This window comes from Oreochromis niloticus, linkage group LG22, assembly GCF_001858045.2.
Source record: "Oreochromis niloticus isolate F11D_XX linkage group LG22, O_niloticus_UMD_NMBU, whole genome shotgun sequence".
Taxonomy (NCBI): Eukaryota; Metazoa; Chordata; class Actinopteri; order Cichliformes; family Cichlidae; genus Oreochromis; species Oreochromis niloticus.
The window spans coordinates 24,507,765-24,522,211 of NC_031985.2; the positions used below are offsets into that span (position 1 = coordinate 24,507,765).

Here is a 14,447-nt window from a genome sequence, read left to right on the forward strand (position 1 = left end):
TTTCCTGTTCTTAGTTGACAAAAGTGGTACCCAGTGTGGTTTCCTGATGCTGTAAGCTCTAGAGATGGTATTCCAGGAAAATCCAAGTTTCTGAAACTCCAGACTACCTGCAGCCACAGCCTACTCTGATGCTCGGTTTGGCTTCAGCAGGTTTTCTTGCCATGCCTAAATACACTGAGTTGCTGCCGCATGATTGGCTGAATACATATTTGTCTTAACAAGCTGTTGAACAGGTGTAACTAAATGAACCAGATGAGCATTTACAAACATGCTGAGCAATGAACACACATGAGCAGATAAAACATGCTGTATTTTTTTACAGCTTTTATTGTATACAGTTTTAATTAGAATCAGAAATACTTTAATAATCCCGAAGGAAATTATAGGTTACAGCAGGCAGCACGCTAATGGCACATGCGCACTTACAAAGGAACCCTCTGACCAAACTTTACACAAGCATCACATTGGGAAGACATGTCAGAGAGGTAGGCTGATAGAAAAAAAAAAACGAAAATACAAAACATGAAGTGAGAGGAGGAGAAAAAAACTCCACTCAGACTGAGCTCCTACTGGGAGAACAGAAAAAAAACACCTCAGCACAAAAAGCACATGACTGTCAATACACCATAGAAACACAAGACAAGCAACTGGGGTGGGTAAGGGTAAGCGAGAGCCGGTGTAGACAGCGCATCCGGTCCTGCAGCATGTCTGCGCTGGTCCAGTCGACCCGCCATCTGCCCCGGAGGGGACAAGCATCGAAGGCGTTTAGAAAGGGAGGAGGGATGTGTGTATCAGTGTATGTGTGTGTGTATGTGTGTGTGTTTCCTGAGTTTAGCTGAGAGAGTGTCCTTCGCCCTGTCAGGCTAAGTAAACAGTCTTCCAGCCGACCCAGGTGGCCTTGCGTAGGGGAGGAACAGTCTAAACACCGTCTGTTCTCAGGGTGAAAATTTGTTTTGTTCAGCTCCAGCCTTGAGACCACAGCTGGCGCCTATATGGTAGCCGCATGAAATGATGGTGGTATTCCTTTAGTTTGAACAACTGCATGTCAATTTTACAGCCGCTCTAGCAGTCCAACACTGGTCTCTCAATCTCCCGTTGGAGAGCCGTGAGCTTCTCCATGATGTTATCAATCTTGCGCTCCATGATGTTCTCAATCTTGCGCTCAAAGAGCAAATTCTGAGAACTCAGAACCACCGTGAGCTTCTCCATGATGTTATCCAATTTTCGCTCAGAGGTCTTAGTCTGAGTGTTCGCGGCAGCCTCAAGCTTCTCCAAGATCTCCATGCGTTCAGTGAGCCCATTTCGAGAAGTCACAAGTCGTCCCATCGCTTCAATCACAGCGGGCAGCCTTGTGGGGTTTTGAACAGCCGATTCCGCTTTCTTTAATCTTCGATAAGCCAGGGCCAAGCCAGCTCCGATCAGCAAGAACCCTGTTATCATGGTTCCGAATAGGTACATGTCTTCAATGTCCTCGATCGACAGTCCCGCCAGGCACAGGACCCTCCAGTTATGCCACTCGTCCATCGTGTATCCGGCAGGGAACGTCCCTCCAGGACACTCAGGCTCACCCGAGCCCAGGCTTCTCGTTGAGAAGAGGGTGTCAGTTGCATTCAGGGACCAGTTGATCAAATCCATAATTCCCCTTTTAGGTTTTAGAGAACAGACTGTGAGAGTGTTCCAGGGCAAGAGTAGAAAAGTAGACGAGACTAGACAAGGACACGAGAAGCCAAGCAGGGAAGATAAGGGAAAGGGGGAGGAGAAAAGAGCGACCGCCTTCATCAAGAGCCAAGAGAGACAATTTAATAACTGATCTTTAATGGAAGTCATTTTGTATGAATATTACTAAAGGTTCAAAGTTAACAAAGCACATGAACAAAAAAATTGCATCACATATGTTACTCAACTCCACTCCACCTCCTCACAGGAAAACCAAAGTGAAGGACAAAGATCCCAGAGCTTCACCTGGAAACAGGTATTACTGTTTGCATTTTCCTTGTCTGTCTCCATCTAATAAACACGAGGATTTAAAATTTTTACTTCACGATGGCTGATTTGGGAACTCCCTGCACCTCTTTCTGTCTGTCAGTTCCACAGAGCCGTCAGCAGAGGACAGTCCAGAGTACCTCAAGGCCAAGGTGTGTGAGGTTTGGTCATTGGTAAATAATGATTCTCTCTGAATAATAGTCTGCTTTGCCCTCTGTGGTGCACAATTATATATGCACTTAAAAAAGTCTTCTTGGCATGCGTGCAGTTTTTAACAAGTTCTGCATTTTCACTGCAGGTTACTATTTGGTCTATTCACTTTGTAGCTTTAATGTACTGTGTTGTTTCTGTTGAACAGACTGCACTCACATGGCCCCACTTCTTCTCCTATTCACATTATGTGGTATTGTATTCCTTTATGTTTAATAATAACGCTTCAAACAATTGAAATGGAAATAATTTTGTACCCCAAGATGTAATTTGGGGCTTATATAAAAGGAAATTACCTTGCCAAAACCATAGAAATCCATAATTGCATTATAATTGCCCAATTAATTGTGTAACAGTCAATCAAACTCACTTCCAAAAAAAAGCATAATGATTTAGCAAACATATAATGTGATTTTAAGTGTTAATTCAACTTTAGCAGAAAAATCTGATCACTGTGTGAATGAGTTCATTTTCTAATATGTATAAAATCAGTTAAACCTCATCCTGATACAATAAGATTAAAGTTGTAGGAACTTAGATGAAAGCTGTTTCTAATCCTGTGTAATATCAGATGGGGTTACCATAGGATTAAAAAGGAGATTATTTTTGATCCTGCACCAGTTCAGTCCTCTCTCACTCCAAAGACACCCTCAGCTTAAGAAGAGTGCATATGAGAAGATAAATCAGTGCAGAACTTATGCTTAATTATATTTTTATGGAGCTTTTAGGTAAGGAGTCCTCCCAGAAAGCTGACAGTCTAAGCCTGAGATTAGTCTCACTTTGACCTCAGACGGTACTGAGACTAAAAGGACTCGGTTAAGCTACTGTATGTTATTGAGTGTAAGACAAAGCTCTACACTCTTAGCCTTTTATCACCAAAACTATAAATCTGTGTATTTCAAGCGAAAAAAGGAACGTTTAGTAGTTAAAATAAAGTTTCTCTGTAGGGCAGTGTTGTGTCCACTCATCCTGTTAGTTTGTATTTCTCAGCAGCAGCAGCTTGTCTATAGGGACTGAATTGTAACACTAAAATACCTTGAATGTCTCTCACACAGAGACAGCATCCAGCTTCATCATTTCTAACTTCCAGCCAAATTTATAGTTTGCATGCTATTCAAGCATCTTTAAAAATGACAGATATGCACACACTCCTTCTTTGAGCCTGTCAAACACCTAAAACATAATCTTTGATTTTTTTAAATTGTGCGATGTAGCACATCAGTTACATTCTGGGACAAAAAACCCCTCAATTTTCTTGATTCATTCACTCCCCGTCCACTCTCTCAGGTTAAAAAAATCATTGTTAAATAAATTTGTAACATCTACATCATGTTGGGCTTCACAGAGCGCTGCACAGAAGCATCGATAACGGAGAAGCGTTCCAACTAATCAGCTAAATTCAGCCGCAGAGCCAGTTGGCTCGCCACAAGTCTTACGAACGTGTTGTTGATTTCTTAGGCACCCACTTTGTGCGATGATCTGAGTGCCAGCAGCAGCAGCTCAGTGGAGATCAGCGGTCTGCTCAGTGAAGCCAAGATGTCAGGACGCTCACACACGCTGGTGCTGTCCTCAGATGAGGTACTAAATGTTCCCGAAAGTTCTTCGTGGAAGTTCAATATGGAAACACGAACCATAAATACAAGCTTATTTATCTTTGCCGGTTCAAATCAGCCCACGCATAAAGTGTGTAACCTTATAGAAAACATCCAGAAAGTTTTCCTTTTTTTCTTTGCTTTATTGCACGAAAGCTTATCTTATGTTTTACTGCAGAAAAACACTTTTTTTGGTTTGCCAGGCTACCACAGAGGTAGCTTTTTCATTTCTGTTCTGTTAACTACCCAATCATTTTCTGTTGTTTTCTATGCTGCAACATTCAGAGTCTGGATATGATAGATGATGAGGTGAGACTGAGGCTCTTTTAATGCATGCGTGTCTCTGTGTCTGTTGAGCTGTGTGTAAACCATTTGTCTGTGTCTCACTGCTACACATCTTTGGTGAGGAACGATCTTTTTTCTCTTCATGGCCCACAGAATTTAAGTATTTCTACGTGCTGAATGTAGGCATCAGTGGAATTTTTGATGTTGTTGACTGGGTTTGAGCCCATTATTCATCCAAATTAAGCACTAAAGATGGGGCTGATCTGTTTTTCATTGTATGCACTTCTTTTCCTTGTCATGTATGTTCAGATGCTAGACGAGGGGCAGTTTTCAAAGCAGTACCAGTGGCAGAACCGCAGCATTACCGAATGGACTTCACAGCAAGTGGCCCACTGGCTTATGGGCCTAAACTTAGAACACCATATCCCAGAATTCACTGCCAAAAATATAGATGGAGTGCAGCTGCTTCAGCTGAGTAGCGCTGAGCTCAAGGTAACAGAAACCTTTTTGTTATTAAATGCATCTTAATTAGATTCCAAATACAGATCACATCACAATGACCCAGTCAAAGTCCTCAAAGATATCAACGTAATTAAAATGCTGTGCCAGGACCTTAAGAGGGCTGTTTATAAATGAAACCTCCATAAAGAGTAGATAAAAAATTCCTTCACAATTAGGTAAGAGACTGATGCATGTTTTCAGAAAACTATGACTTCAATTCATTGCTGCTAAAAGTAGTTCCGAGGGTACAGGCCTAACAATAAAGTGTTTTTATGAGATGAGCATAACTAGTCTGGCAAAAGAAATATAAAGGATTAAAAAAAAATAAAGCTAAATAATTATACTTATGAGATAAATATAAAACAAATTTTGCTAATTTGTTTCAGGCTCTTGGGGTCACTTCTTCCCAGGATCGAACGCTGATCAAGAAGAAGATCAAAGATCTTAAAGTTATGATGGAAAAGGCCAAGAGGAACCAAGAAAAGATGGAGAAACAGCGCGAAAAGCTGCGGAAGAGAGAGCTGGAGCAGCAGCAGAAAGATGCACGTAAAGAAAGTGCGGCGGAGTGAAACGAGCCCTCAGATTACCTCCCGCTTTACTGTAGCACCACACCAAGTAGCATCTTGCAGAACAGAACGTCAGCAGGCCCCACAAACGAACCCTGAGGGACGCCCGCTCAGTAGTTCAGTAGTTCTGAAAGGTGGAGCTCCACACCCAGCTGTCAGTTGTTGTTGAGTGACCTTTTCACCAACCAAATGAAACCAAAAGGATCAGCTGGATAACAGAATGGTGCCCTTCATTTGCCTCATTTTACACCCATCCTGTGTTTTTAGCCAGAGTTTATGGATTCTGTTTTGCTGTTTATAGCTGTAAATTGGTTTTATTTATTCATATCCAGAGTGCGCCTGTGAAAAGTTCATCTCTTTTACCTACCACATCATCTCTAGAGACTTCTCTTACCCATCATAGCACCTTTAGACATAGACATGTACATGTACAGTGATAAATAAGGATACAGATGATGTGCCATTTCAATAGACTTATGTATATCCTGCTCAAATCTAAAGATCAGTGGAATCTCTTTATGGCTTTTACGAAGCACATACAGTTCAGGTCTTTGTGTTGGATTACATGAGGCAGTGTTCATCTCCCACCACCGGGTGTCCCCATGCTGCTTACTTTCACTACTGAATAAGGCAACACTGGAACTTTCCTAAAGGAATTGAACTGGAAATGAAAGATTCGCCGGGAGGAACGAGCGCTCCGATTTCTTGCAAGAACACTGGAAGTGCAACCACTGTAAATTTGACCTGCCTACTGGCTTACAGTGCCCCTTACCGTATACATGTATCATACTCAAGCCGTTTAAAGTATGAATGATGAAGACATACTAAACTGACTGGACTTGTTCTAATAGAGATTTCAGGTACTGTGTAATTATTACATTTGTAACTTACCTAACCCGAACCACAAAAAACAGAAAAGTTGATAAAAATGAAACTTCTTGCTTAAATGCATAATGTTGCTTTGACTCCCCCTTGCAACCTGCTTTTGACCTCTTTTTATATTCTCTCAGTAACAAAGTAATACCTGCCGCTGCCTTTAGAAATTCCAGCTTAGTAGAATTTTTCCAAACTCTGCCCGCTTCTGTGCGAGTGTCACGACACATACGATAGACTAAACTACGTCCTCATTCCTGTCATTTTATTATCTCCGATGACCAAGCTTTGTCATGCAGATTTCTCTGGAATGTCCTGAAAATAACATTTTGTAATGCTGCCATAAAGATGCTTTGTGCGACACCTAAAGTGCAGAAACTGTCCTTAAAGATGATCTCACCTAAAACGTTGATGTTACACTGGAATTGAACTTTACAGCCAGAATATATTTTGGACTTTATTCTGAATTTGGTTCATCATTGTTGGAACGATTTAGGTTATTGTTTTAAGATTTCAAAGCTCACTGAGAGACATTTTGCCTGTGTTACTTCTTTATCATTCCCAGGAATTATTTTATAGGTTGACATTAAATGTAGAGACACCACAGCCACCATGAGAGATATACAGGCAGCTGTGATGATATCTTTATCTTAATGACCCTGTCTGGTGTGCTGCTAACAGGCTGAGAAGAATAGACGGGGTATCAGTGCGGGTATCAATGATAGTAGATTGTGTTATTATTTATTTATTCCTGTATTTAATGAAGCAATGTACTATTGTTTATGATAACGAAATAAGAGGATTATTAACATTTAATAATTATTTATCCAGAATTGTATGATTACCTACTTTTGCCAAACATGATCAGAAAGTGATTTCAATTCAAATGGCTGTTATCAAATGAAGGATTTAAAGGTCAATATTGCAATGAGAGAAAAAAGTCAGTAGTATAGTCCCATTGTGCTTGTGGTTTTCCTCTAATACCACCATAGTGCTGCTCCCGTGCTACTCTAATAAACTGCTCATGATGTATTCTCATGAAATATTTTGTAACACTTGAATCCTTCTGTTAATACCCCTCCACACACACCCTGACAAACCAGTCAGCAGACTCTTTTGTATGTATAGTAAAACACTGAAAGCAATATGCTGTAAGAGTCCTAAAGAAGCCTTGTTTTGTATTGTGTCAATGTGGGTGCGCAGTTTTCCAGAGGGCTGAGGATGCTTAAAGGTCAGACCTGAGCTAAAAACGGGATTCCAGATTTTTTCTATGTGCTTGACCGATCTTGCCAGGCATGATGAAACCATCGTATACATGGGACCTCAGTGCTCCCGGCGGGCAGAGACACAAATGAATCATGTCTGGAAGGTTCTGTCTTTTTATGTATGTAGGGATAGCAAAAAGATATTTGCCACAAACTGCTAGTCATGCTTTCACTTTTAAAAAAAGCTGTGCTTATTCTCCTCTTCCTCCTTTTTTTTGTCATTGCCTTGCTGTCACATTCTGAAAACTTTGAAAGGGCAGCTACCTGTCACACTGAATAAAATGTGCAGCCACTGTCCACAGTTTGCTTTTGTTTCTTCTTCTTTTTTCTTCTTCTGCATGTGTCCTATGCAGTCAGACACACACATAAAAATGTTAGAGTTGTTTTTTTCTCTCAGGTTCGTAAAGCTGATTATTTTTACCGTGTCTGCTGATAAAAAGGCACGATGCCCTTCTGTCACTGGACGTCCCCCAGCACACTAACTGGTCTAGAGTCAGCCAGCTTTAGCTTTCCCATCCCACCCTCTATGCTTTCTATTTATATTCATCCTAATTTCTCTCCAGGACTATTTTCTCCCTGTGACGACGCACTGCTGTCACTTGTTGCCCCTCTTCATCGGCTTTATTTTTGTCTTCCTTCTCCATGCAACTCCTATGGCCGGGCTGATGGAGTTGTTGCAATGGTTGGTATGCTGGAATCCTTCATCGTCAACATTTGTGTGTTGGTTTCCAACATACTCCATACTTTGTGGACAATATTAACGTCTAAGCCAGACGATTTGGCAGCGCTAGGCCCTTCGCACAGAGATTTCATGGAGGATTTGAGTCCCAGAAAACTGGCTGAAAATCAGCTGAAGCAACGGTTCCTGGAGGCCTTGCAGACCAACAACGCACAGGAAGTCCTTGAGATTTTACAAACCAGCAAACTAGACATTGACGTTGTGTTGGAGGTGGAAGATCCCAGCATGGTCCTCGCCTCCTACAAACAAGGTGCCAGAAAACTGTGTTTGTATGTGTGTGTGTGTGTACTGAGTATAAATGCAGATCATGAGATTTCTCACACTTCTCCATTGTTGGTAAGCAGTCCAGTAAGTTGACCACTAGGTGGTGCAAAACTTCCATAGAACCATAGTACATAGGATGGATTATTGCACACACTTTAATGCTTGGATTGTGTGTGTAACTCAAACATTACAAAGCACTTAGATGAAACTGCTGATCTCTTTTAGGATACTGGCTACCCGGCTACAAACTGGAAAAGTCCTGGGCCATGGGTATCCATGTATGTGTGATGTACAATGCTGTGGAGACGGCGCTGGTACTACTTCAGAAAGGCGCAGGCGTCAACCAGATGCCCAATGGGAAGACGCCTCTGCACGTAGCCTGCGAGGTGTCCAATGGAGACTGTGTGGCCTTGCTTTTGGCTCACGGGGCAAAGGTCAACAGCCTGTCACTGAGCGGACACACGCCGCTGCACTACTGCATTACCCGGGAGTCTGTAGAGTGTGCCAAGCAGCTTATCCTCAAAGGTGAGAAGGCAAGGATAAAAGCACAAATACAGTCACTGCAGAAGCCCCTAAAACAACAACAAAATTGTTTTTTTCCTCTCATGGAGGTGCAAAAGTCAACAAGGCGAGCCACAACAACGAAGAGGACACACCTCTACACACGGCAGCCAGATTCGGTGTTCCGGAGCTGGTGGCTCTCTTTTTGGCTCATGGAGCATCTGTGGATGCAGTGAACTCTTTGCAGGAGACTCCTCTGATGACTGCAGCCTTCTGGGCTTTTGACACTAAGGAGCAAACCTACAGCCAAGACCATCATCTAGTCTGTCGCCTCCTGCTGGACCATCAAGCTGGTAAGAAGCTCTAGATAGGTTTCCTTGACTTTGACTTTAACCTCCCCCTTTACTTCCACTGCACCGTTTCAGATTTGATTTCTGTTGCAGATCCCAACATTCAGGAGGCGGACCACAAAACAGCCCTTCACAAAGCTGCCTGGAACTGCGATCACGTCCTGATAAAGATGCTGCTGGAGGCTGGGGCAAATTCTCGAGCCATGGACATCAACGGCTGTTCTCCCATTCAGTATCTCCTCAAAGTGACGGAAGTCAGGCCTATGGCCATACCAGACCTCTGCTTTCAGCTGCTGCTCAACTACAATGCAGCACGGATTTACCCACCACAGTTCCACAAGGTAGAGAAGATGATGATGTGAGTTTGTGCTGAAATAATCTGTGTTATACTATATGTTTAACTACAAAGTCTGTAATGTTTTGCACAGGTGTTCCAGAACTGCCATGACTACCCCAGAGTAGTAGAAATCTTGGTTAACTCCTATAGCAGTTTAAAACCCACAAGGAAGTGGAGAGCTGCTCTTCCTGATGACTGCTACAAGGTAAAGCTAATAAAGACTGCTTTCTTTAAATACAATACATACACACTGACTGAAATTAAAAAGGAAAAAACTTAATCCTGTGTAAGAAATCCCATTAATAACTTCAAAAACTGAAAATAATGTTAAAAGATGAAATATTTATGGATGAACAAATTCAAAGCTATATGATGTCTCTCAACTGTTAAATTAGTGTATTGCCCCTTTAAATTCAGCTTACATTAGCTGAATATAACTGAGTGTGCTCTCTAATTGAAGTGAAACAAAAGCATCTGTTTCTTTTTGTTTCCTCAGCGCCATAAAGACTTCTACGACTCCGTGTTTGCTGTTTGCACCGACGCTCCTCGCAGTCTGCTTCACCTCTCCAGATGTGCCATCAGAGCTGCCCTGGGCGGTTTCTGTGACAGAGGAGTAGCACAGCTGCCTCTGCCATTATCTATGAAGAAGTATTTATTACTAGAACCTGAGGGGATACTGTACTGATAGAGACTCTGGCGTTCTGATGTGCAGAATGAGGCCTAATGACCCGAATAGAAACATTTATTAGGTGCCTCTCCGCTAACTGTGGAAATGAAAAGTGGTGCAAGATGAAACATCATCATCATTAACATTTTATTTATTTAAAAACCTCAGAAAGCACAGAAAAAGAACAAAAAAAAGGTCTTTGTTGTGCCTGCAGGATGAGCCATTTCTGTGTTTTAGTTAATAGCTGCTAACATTCCAGGACAGCTGACGGGTCGGAGGGGGGATTTGTTCAAATAGCTTTCAGATGCTTTTAGATGTTAAATCCTCCTCATTGGTGTTTTTGTTATATAGATGGCAATGGTGTGTCTAGTCTGAATCTTAAGGCATAGTGATATATATATACTATATATAAAGGCTTGATAGTGGAGCCTGCCCAAAAAATAACTTCCCTGTAAAATATTGTGAGAAAATTCTTAGAGTAATTTTGTTTCTTGTAAATAATGAAAGAAATATTAAGTAAGCTCTTTTTTTCCAACCCAAATGACTCCTAGTGTTGCCTTCTCTCTGTTAGGTTGTTATTATGAGAACAAACTACCACATTCAGAATTTCTTGCATTCAAAAATAAAAAACCATTTGGTCTTTTCAAAGATAAGGACCAAATTATGGGGGTGTTAAAAGTTAAATGAGAGCTGTGGATGAACATTTTTCTCTGTATAAAGAGAAGGTGTCCAATTAGAAGGACAGAGCTTTGAACACTGCCTGTTGTGACACGGTGCAGCCTGAAAACACAGGCAGCTTCATGATGAATCAATGGTGCAAATAACACAGCCAAGGTTTCTCCAGCTTCTGAACCCACTGAAAGAAGTTATTAGTAGTTAATTTGCTCCATATCAATTTTTGAGGAGATAAATGTAGAATATATTGAAAAAACTGAAACTAAATGTGACGTCATGCGGGGAGAGATCATTTTAGATATATTGCTATGTTGACACCTTTACTAGCCTGGTGAGTCTGAAATTAATTTTACTAAAAAGAAACAGTTTGATTATCAGCGTCTCGTTTCAGCCAACACCCAGAGGCGTCTGAGATAATGGGACATGTAGAAGTCATATTTGTTATGTCCTAATAAAAGACTAAGAATAAGATGTACGAAGCTCTAGATCACTTACATTAATGTCTAAGGTGGTGATAACAGAAAAGCAAAAAGAAAGAAGTTTTAAAGCAGTGACAGCATCACTCCCTGTTTAATCTTTAGAAAAACCTCTGGAAAAAGAAATGTCAATGCTAAAACTTGAGTGGAACTGTTATGACATTATTTACCAAAAAACTGAAGGTGGTTTGAGGCTGGACATGACTGAGGAAGCCTTAAATGTTTAATCGACAAATGTGCAAATGTTTGCATTTACTTTATTCCTTAGAGTGACAGAGGGACCTTTAGCCACCCAAAAAGAAGCATCTAAAGAGTTTTTAGTGTGAGTCTCTTTGCTGTAGCTATTTTCCACCTGTGCAGTGTTGACCAGATTCTCTCTCTACGGACAGCACATGCAGAGGAGGCTCCAAATCTACCCGGCAACCAGCCTTAATGCGCACTCTCAAACTCATGTTCCACTTTCAGGAGAACAAACACTTGACAAAGCCCTCTGGAACAAGTGCTTGCTTTTCCAGTGGACTGCTTGTAGCCAAAAAAAGGTAAACACTGTCTGCAGTGCAAGAAAGCACCCGACGCCCTCAGATCAGAGATAACTTCTTAAAAAGGAAGAAGAAGAACTTAATATTCTTTTCAGGTTTTATCAGAATGAGCACGGTAAATCCTCTCCTAGAGGAAACTGTTCTGAAAGGTGTCAAGCCCGCCTTTAATCCTTACAGAACATGGCCTGGTCCTTTCACCACAGTCACAACAGCATGCTGTAATGATGTCTGTCTACTTCACACAGATGCTGAGTCACAGGGAGAAAGACTAATGTACAACAGAGGAAAGAAGTCATTAGACTGAGGCAGACTGGAGGAGACGCTAGAGGAGATAAATGAACTGTCAACCTAATGAAACGTTAAGATTAAAGCTTTGCGCTTGGTATTTTTGTGTCGTCTCTAATGATGCATTATAGAGACACATGAAAATAAATTTTCTAAGTGTTAGTACATAATGAGTATCTGAGGCGAGGAGAAGGCATTTTAAAATATTCAGAAAACCATCTCCAAAATATTTATTGTTTGGATAATCACACTTTCAGTACTTGAAAGTGTGATTATATTACTGTGTCAAAGTTTTGAGCCTAAAATAGTTGAGATACATCTTGGCATGGAGTGCAGCGTGTCCTTAAAAATGAGAAGAAACTGGACAAATCGAGGACAAAAGCAGAAGAAGCACATCTAAAATAAAATTTTAAAAAATCCAGCTACAGCATTTGAAATTATCTGAAAGTCATGTCCTTAAAAAACAGGAAAAAAGTCCAGCAAAGGCCGGACACTGGACCAGAAGCCTCATCAGAAATGGACTCAGTGGAAGGTTGGCTGTCGAGAAGCTATTCTTAAGGAACACTGAGAAAAGGCAGCGGTAAGCCAAGATCAGCCATGGATTGGCCTCCCCAGAGCCCAGACCTCAGCATTACTGAGGCAGTGTGGGAAGAAGAGCTTTGATTGTCCTTCAAGAAGCCTGGAGAACTATTCCTTGGCTGCTCCTTCATCCACAAGGGGTCACCACAGATGCTTAAAGAAATTACAAGACCGCTTGCCTAAGGGAGCTTCTGCTCAGCAGTGCAGCTGCAAATAAATGAAATGTGACCAAAAGAGTAGAAGCTGTTTATACCCAGTAATGCAGATAGAAAGATACAGTCATTATGAACCTTACAGCAGTCTATAGGTCATGTGGAGGTGTCTGTACTGGACTTCTGTTCTGTACTTTTTGGACAACCCAGCATTACCAAAACTCGCAGCTTGAAATCCATCCATGAATCCTTTTTAGTATCTGCATATCCAGTTCAGTGGAAGGGGGTCTGGAGATTATCGCAGCCGTCCTGGGCCACTCCATCTGTGAAGTCTCAAAATTAAACAAAACAGTTGATCTCTTTATGCACCCAAAAGTGCTGCACTTTGTCTGCTGCTGCTTTTTAGTAATGTCATTGTAAACAAACAGTGTCAACAGTAAAAGGGTAAATCCAGGCGAACTCGTGCCCCGGCATGTTGCACAGTCAAACACGGACCAAAGCAAATATTTGTGCTGTGATATTTGTATTCACTTGTACTCCTTAACTTTCTATGCCAAGATTCACAGCAAAGATCCAAACCAAGTGTCTCATGTAGCCTTCTGATTTGCATGTGTTCATATTTTGTAGAGGGAACATTGTTAGGATGACTGAAGGACCAGGACCCGAGTGGCCTAATTCTAAAAATACACCAGTAAGGATTACTTTGGAGAAAAGGTCTTTGCTTTTATTGATCTTATACTTTTACTCTCTCTTATCTTTCAGATCGACCTTGTATAATTCAGTATTTGTATGATGATGCCAATAAACTTTAAAACAGAACAGAGTGACACAAACAAACAAAGAGAAACCAACTAGAAAGGAGCACCGCATTTGCGGGCACACCGACGAAGCTGCAAAACAAGACAGCCTGTTCTCGGCCTCTATTGGAAGGCGGCCACAGAAAGCCACTGGACCGTGTCTATTATGGTGAGTTACAAACAGCAAAGTTTCCTAAAACAAGCTGTGGAAAAAGAGAAGGGAGACTTTACCGAGAGCGGTAACAAATGGGAGCTGTTTACAGACTGTAAACAGTTTCATTTCTGTTCACCAACTGTTCAGATGAACAACAAAGTGCAGAAGCATGAAGTGGATCTGAAGAAATGATACACTGAGAGGTGACACGAGTTTTTTTATTTCCACATTCACTGGTCCTCTTAGTGGTGAACCACAGACTCAGTACAGGGACACTTGGCCTTTGAGTGACACTCATAGAGTAAAAGGTGAAAACTGCACGTCTATGAATTTAAGGGAAAACAACACATAAAGGTTAAAATATTTTCCCAAGACATTTTTCCAAACTTAAAACTAAATGGATTGAATATAAAAGTATGACTGGCAGCTAATGGCTTAAATCTTACATAAGGTCCTCTCTCATCTGTTTGTGTTGCTCCTACGTGCCTCCAACACTGACCGTATCCTGTCAGGCACAGATAACAGGGTGATGGCTTACAGTGCGTTACATAACAGGGAGCTAAAGTACAATTTCCTGCAGAAATTGTACTTCCCATTAAACTTCACACATACTTTAACACTTTAAAATCACTGTAAAGGGAACATTCACAACTATTT

At 41.3% G+C, this 14,447-nt stretch overlaps 2 protein-coding genes across 9 annotated transcripts in view; both read left to right on the forward strand.

Moving 5' to 3' along the window:
- The window catches only part of ppp1r9a (protein phosphatase 1, regulatory subunit 9A), a 54,513-nt gene extending 46,941 nt beyond the window's left edge, over positions 1-7,572 (forward strand). For 4 of the 8 annotated variants that reach the window (XM_019350521.2, XM_025902191.1, XM_019350522.2 and 1 more), the window contains exons 15-21: positions 1,925-1,972; positions 2,087-2,135; positions 2,342-2,386; positions 3,652-3,771; positions 4,071-4,094; positions 4,380-4,562; positions 4,958-7,572. In XM_019350521.2, coding sequence (XP_019206066.1) covers positions 1,925-1,972; positions 2,087-2,135; positions 2,342-2,386; positions 3,652-3,771; positions 4,071-4,094; positions 4,380-4,562; positions 4,958-5,140 — 652 coding nt within the window. In that variant the 3' untranslated portion in view covers positions 5,141-7,572. The remainder of the gene's footprint in view (positions 1-1,924; positions 1,973-2,086; positions 2,136-2,341; positions 2,387-3,651; positions 3,772-4,070; positions 4,095-4,379; positions 4,563-4,957) is intronic. The other 4 variants (XM_025902192.1, XM_005462000.4, XM_005462001.4 and 1 more) reach the window with 3 other exon arrangements.
- Positions 7,573-7,649: 77 nt separating this feature from the next.
- Positions 7,650-14,390, forward strand: asb4 (ankyrin repeat and SOCS box containing 4). The gene is made up of 6 exons (XM_005462003.4): positions 7,650-8,264; positions 8,504-8,803; positions 8,890-9,132; positions 9,223-9,470; positions 9,558-9,671; positions 9,963-14,390. The coding sequence occupies exons 1-6, from the start codon at positions 7,721-7,723 to the stop codon at positions 10,149-10,151; spliced, it is 1,638 nt and encodes a 545-aa protein (XP_005462060.3). The 5' UTR covers positions 7,650-7,720; the 3' UTR covers positions 10,152-14,390.
- The last annotated feature ends 57 nt before the right edge of the window (positions 14,391-14,447 follow it).